Below are 6,704 nucleotides of genomic sequence, written 5' to 3' on the forward strand. Positions count from 1 at the left end.
AAGGAAAGGCCCAGTAACTGCTGACTGATTTGGAAGATATTAGGGCAAGGTTAAGTGCAGCTAAGCACCCAATGGAATTCAAGTCTAGTGCTTGCCTCAGATCTGTGGCCAGGTTAGATAGTCCCAATAAAGGCTAGCCTGTATCACCAAGCCAGGATTCAGGAGTAGACAAAAGGATGACACTGGCAAATCAGATGGAAGGGAGCAGCTGCAGGCAGGTGAGCTCCCCTAAGTGCTCGTTTAGAAGTACATCAATGTCAGTTCTCAGGATTATTTCAGAGTCTTCAACTGTTAATCTTTCAGTGAGAAATACTGATGAGACCAAGGTCCTATGATGAGGCAGGTTTAGTAAATAAACAACAAATGATAACTTGGTTTTAACATTTTATTGGGTAAATGATTTTTAAAGGTAATAACAATAGTGTCAAAACTACTACAATATCTTTCCACAGCCATACCTTACAGACCCACATAAACCCTCTATATTTTTTTTCTTTTTGCTCATTTTTAATATTTTAAATCCATACATGTCATATAAAATGCCCATTTCCAATAGTTTCTTCAAACTATTAAGCAATTAAATGTGGAAGGAAGGAGGACCTAGTTAGACTGGAAGGGGATTTCAGGTAATCTGTGATGTTTTACTTTAATCAAAAAACAGGTTACTAGGAAAGAAGGAAAGGAAGAGCTACTCCAGGTAGCGTTTTGCTCATTACAAGTCTCACCATTGCATCACCAAGAACTCATTATGCTGGTGACCTATTCAAAGTAATTTCGGGGAACATATAAAACACTAAAATAACTTAGAAACTAGATCCAAATATTTCAAAAGTAATCAACTTTGATATACAAAAGCAGTCAGAGGTGGTTACAAAAGTTTGTTTTCTCAGTGCGTCTATGTACCAGCGCGGTTACTGGGTCCAGAGCAAAATAAAAGATTCATTTTCTTCGGAAACAGTAATAAAAAACAAGGAAAACATATCTTTGTATATAAAGGATCAATGCTGGTCTTAAGAATAATGTAATCAGAAACCCTTAAATTGAGAGGCACACAATGGGTTTCTGCTTTTAAAAAATAAAAGGAAAGTCACCAGTTTATTTCAATGGAGGAGGTGCTCACACCCCTCAAATAAACTTAATTTAACATCGCTAGCAAAAATCACTTAGAAACTGTACAAAAATAAAAAAGTTAACACATTTAATCCTGCATGGTTTTTGTAAGGACTGAAAGGCAGGCTTTTGGAGCAGCATTTGGGCATGGCTGGGGGCTTCTTTGGTTTGATCTAACACACATGAGAGATGGAACCTATTCCAGGTGACAGTTTAAAATTTCCTGCACATTTGAAGACAAGAAAAGAGGCCAGTATACAAACTTCCGGTGTGCTGGGCATTGGGACTGTACGGACTGCACTGAAAATCTTATAACTGCTTTAAGTGGGGGTGAGGGGAAAGAGCAAGCCTTGCACTTCCTCCATCAATTTCACCGACCTCTCATGGGAGGGGAGATTAGAAAGGGGAGTAGCACATTCTAGTGCAGTCAGAAGGCCACTTGAGGGATGTGGGGGTGGGGTGGGGCAATTGTTCTTTTAGAATCTGGTACCTGGCTGACCTTGTTTAAGAACAAGAAAACCCTTCCAGGAATGGAAGCCTTTTGCTACATACCAAAGTAAAATACGTACTATTTTCCAAGAGGAAAAATACCCAGTTGCAAATGGAAATGGAAAACTTAAATGGAACTAATTAACATTTAAATGGGGCTATGTAAACTTTGTGCTACTCAAATGAAGTTCAAGTATTACTTCTGAGCTGTTTAAAGATCACTGAACTTATACAATATTCTGGTGATAAGAGTGCAATTCACATTTGTGTTTCTGAACAAATAAACCACACTGGCTAGAGTACAACCTGTGCAATTAGAATCTTCGTCTGAGTTAAAGACACATGCTACATATTTCAACATGTTCAAAGTTAATTCAAACCACATATTTAACGGCTTCATAATATACAACAAAGGTGAAAGGGTCTAGCATTTGTTTGTTTGAAGCACACCATTACAGTTTGTATAACACCCTTTACACTACAAAGTCTTTTAGTCAACAGCTACTTAAGAGACAAAAATGCACTGTGCATTAACTTGAATACAAAAGGAGACAAAACTATCCCTTTCCCCCAAGCCATGGTGGGAAATATTGCTGACCTCGTCCTTTGAAGCCTGCAGGATGGTTATTTCTTCAGTATAACATTATTACACTGGTAAGAAAATCTGTATAACATCTGCATATATCAAGGATTTTAAAAAATCTGATATGATTTTAGAGTCCGCATGACCAGTCACGTGACCTGCTCAAGATTGATTAGCACCGTTAAATACATAAACACACACATATGTATGTATGCGTATGTAAGTCTATGTATATACACACACATATATGTATGCAATAGATCTTTTCTTTAAAAAAACTTCTAACCATAAGCTCACCCAGGACAAGGAGCCTGATGAACTGATGAGATGATGCATAAGATGGATTTCACAACAATATTGGTCTATTTTGTCTCTCTTCATTTTTTTTTTCTTTTTTTTTTTTTTTTTGCAGCAGACAATATCATTCAGCTTGTGCTCAGTTTCCCTATAAGGGCAAGAGAAAGTTTCCATCAGGTAGCCACTTGCTTTTATACTGAAAGACTAATCTGCTCCAAAAATGCTCCCAAGTGGAAAGGACAAAACTCAAAATCCCTTTCTAAAGCCCAATAGTGAACTTCTCCTCACTAATCTCCAGCTTCAATGGAACTGGCTACCAAGATTGCATTTCAGGCTTACAACTGGCTTCTTAGTTAAGGCATCACAACTGAAAATGTTTATTTTGACAATGGATGCTGTGGATGAAGGAATACTAACAAACCTCTAAGAACCCTCATCAAAAACTAAAGCAGTATGCTTGTCCCAGCGGCAAGCAGAAGGAACTTAGCCAATATCTCACAAACTAGAAAAGGATTTTTGATTTCTGAACTAGCAGTCTGTCACTTGTCACAGCAACAATATGTATAAACTATATCATTTTGATATTCATAACATTTCTTATAGTTTTAGAATATATATATTCTTCAGCATACTTTTATTTATTACTTGATATATTGATTTCCTGTTTGAAAAAATTATATATATATATATATATTTTTACCAAATATATATATAGATAGATAAATTTACTTCTATAAAATGGTCATCTTTCTCCAGAATCTGTCATTTCTCCTGCGTATTTACGGATGGACCTCCTGTTGACATCAGTTAAGTTCTCTTTGTAAGCATTATGGAAAGACTAGCCATGCAAATGAGCTGGGCTCTATCTGTGGCATATCTGAATGCCAACTCCATTTTTACAAGTGTAACATAAAATCTCATCGACATAGTAAACGTGTTTCTATCAAAAGTATGTAGTGCAGACAGATTCAAGCTATTTTAAACTATCTCTAAAACTCTAGTATTGTCCCCATGACAGACAAACATATCTGAAATCATGGCATATATGAACTTTTGTTTCACTAGATTATCTTTACCATATCTTTTAATGGTAGCTAAAATTGTCTCTGGCCAATCATGACTTATTGAAACCTAAAGCTAACAAATTTAAATTAATATAAAATAGACAAATGTCTCTTTTTGGTTATTTGCTCAAAATAAATTTTTTCCATCTTAAAAAAATACTTGAGTAAGGAATTTGTCTAATCTGCTGTTTCACATATAGAAACAATAAAATTTTACAAGAATAGTTCTCTAAATTGCCTTTTTTCTAATCCCTCTTAATTCCACATAAATATATGCTCCTTAAAGGCACTAAATTCTGTATCTGCTCTCTTCCTAATATTTGCTACTCTTCAACATGATTTTGTAGCCTATTAGAAAGGAGTCTGTACTTTCTTAAAGCAGTGTTTTAGTTTGGAAATTGGTTCTATAAAGTGATGAGGCAGTCTCTCCTATCTATGATAACCACCACAATAGGTGTAAATGATTTTTCACTCTGTGACAAGCCCTATCATGGGCCTTTGAATGTTTGATACTACAACTAAAGTTCATATATTTTAACCATGGGAAAAATACATACTAAAGGAGTGAAGACCCAAATACTAAGCTCTCATAGCAAAGTGAGTTTTAGACAAATTCAGGAGTAATTCACAATACCTGAATCTGATATGAATTACACCCAAAATCAGTTATCAAAAAATAACTATCTTACTGAGGAAATCTGAAGACAAACCTCAATAAAATCCTTAAAAACTGCACACTCTTCCATCCACAGTTGAAAAAAGGAAGAAAGGAAAGAAGAGGAGAAGAAGGGTGGGAGGGAGGGAGGAAGGGAACAAGGCAAACAACAGGACAGCAAGAAACCTGATGAGATAGCAAAGCAACATTCTATATAATATCGTAAGAAAAGAAAACACCAAAAGTTTTAAGTGCTGCAAAAAAAAAAAAATTCAATAATCTAAAATAATAAAACAGGATCTTCTTAAATGCCATTTTCCTACCCGTTACCATGATGATCTTAATTGACGAAGTCGAAGGATCGCCATGGCAACGGAAACTATCATCATAAAATGGTACAGTAAAAAAGATAGCTAGACCAAGAAGGTGTAGGGTCTCCTGGGAAGAGGTCTGCAGAGAGGCCCAGTGACTGGCTGTACGGCTCAGTGTCAGGAATAATGGTTGTATGGCGGAAGGGGATGCCCAATGCCATTTTGGAAATGATGATGCTGGCGATGAGCAAGGTACTCAGCATAGCTCAGAGTCATCTTTTCACTACGGTACCTAAAAGAAAGGGAAGAGAAAAGGTGAACATCAAGAAATAGGCAACATGTCATTATCAGATCTAGGCGGGACTTCAGAGAGAATTTTATAGGTCAGAAACAGAGGCCCAAATGGAAGCAGTGACTTGTCCAAGGTCACATAGGTAGTAAGCAGCAAAACTGAAATCAGAACCCATGAATCTAAACTGAGTTCAGTGTTCTTTCCACTCGACTACTCTGTATTGTTCTTTTAAGAAATTTTATTGTCCCCTCAGATCGAGTTTGCTAACAGCAAGGATCAGAGGATAGCCAACCTTTTACCATCATGTATGCATTTCACTCGCTGGCCCATTTTTCTTCAAAGATTTTCCATTTCTCCCTGTTTTACTATTCTTTTCTCTGTCCACACATATGCTCAGGTCTTGCCATTAAGTATGAACAATAGCAACAACCTTTCTAAATCCTGGTATCCTGAGCCCTCTGTCTAGCTTTCTTTTCATTGCCACACTTCAAAGTAATGTGTATTTTATACCTTCAATTCCCATTTCACACTTCTCTCTAGCCCAGTGCTCTCTGGCATCTGCTGTCACTCTTCCATGGTAACAGCTCTGTCAGAAGGCTGCTACTGATTCCGCATGACCTTTCCATCAGGATACCACTCACTACTCCTTTTGAAGCTCTTCGGTCCCATGAGTTGCACACCTCCCCACACCCTTGGTTCTCTCCCTGCCTTTACCTTTTTGACTGCCCCTTATCTCTTTGCCTCTCCTACTCCTGGCCTTTATAGGATCTTCCTACATCTCTATCCTCAGTTCTTCTGACTCTATACTCCATACCCCTCAGTGAACTCTTATCTTTACAGCTTCAACTATGACTCCTTTACAGAAGATCTCAAAGTATCATCTCTTGCCAGGGGCTTTACACACATATGTTTTTGGTGACCTACTAGACATTTTTATACAGATATCCCAGGAAGCACTTCAAATCCGGAATCAATGTACAGATCTAACTCTCCTCCTGTGGTTAAAGAAATGACCCTGATCCCTTTTAACTAGATGAAAGCCTTGGCTTCCTCATTTCTAAATGATGACTAAATCCTTTCATGTCTTCCACAACATTTTCACATCTCTCCCCACCTTTCTTCCCATCCCACTGCCACAGCTCTAGTTAAGGCCCCCACTGCACTTCTTTTGAATTTCTGCCACAAATTCTTAGATGACAGCATCCTTGTTTCCAATTCCAATCTTACATCTCCCCAGCTGTATCTATTTAAAATCCTTCAATGGCCGTGAGTTGTCTATAGAGGGAAGGCCTAACTTAGTCTGAATCTCAAGATCTTCCTGGTATGGGACCAGCAGTTAGCGTAATGGCTGTCGCTGAACTCCCATGTAGTCTACCGCGGTTTGAGTCCCAGATCCGATGGCTTAAACTCACACCGGGCGCATGTGCGTGCGTGCCCAACCCCCCTGGGGGTGATTTCTAGCTTTCTGTCTCTCTGTCTCTCTCTGTCTGTCTGGCAAGCGCATACGCCCTATAGCAAAAACCTCTCCCCCCCAAAAAAGATCTTCCTGGTATGACCCCACCTACCTTCTGGGCTAGATTTCCCTCTAATGACTATCTTCTCTACATACACTGAAAGACCAGTAAATTCTGACTTATCTCACATTCCTTAGAACATACCATGTCCTTTACCACCAACATTCCTTGACTCACAAGGTCCTCATTAAAGGATTTCCCCCTACCATTCTCTCAACTGTCAAATATTCTACTCATTCTTCAAGCCGAGCCCCAAATCGACTACCTCTTTGAAATTTCTGTTGTCTTTTCTTTTTTTTTTTTTTTTTGAGAGGTTTTCGCTATAGGGCGCGTGTGCTCGCCAGACAGATAGAGAGAGATAGAGAGACAGAAAGCGAGAAAGCACCCCC

General features: G+C 38.3%; 1 protein-coding gene across 1 annotated transcript in view; it reads right to left on the bottom strand.

Moving 5' to 3' along the window:
* Positions 1–371: 371 nt before the first annotated feature.
* AMMECR1 (AMMECR nuclear protein 1) overlaps positions 372–6,704 on the bottom strand; it is a 77,396-nt gene continuing 71,063 nt past the window's right edge. Inside the window, 1 exon segment of the mRNA XM_027767966.1 lies at positions 372–4,801. Within this exon segment, the coding sequence (XP_027623767.1) occupies positions 4,687–4,801 (115 nt within the window). The 3' untranslated portion in view covers positions 372–4,686.

The sequence above is a fragment of the Tupaia chinensis genome, unplaced genomic scaffold (assembly GCF_000334495.1).
Source record: "Tupaia chinensis unplaced genomic scaffold, TupChi_1.0 Scaffold144991_2, whole genome shotgun sequence".
Lineage (NCBI taxonomy): Eukaryota > Metazoa > Chordata > Mammalia > Scandentia > Tupaiidae > Tupaia > Tupaia belangeri.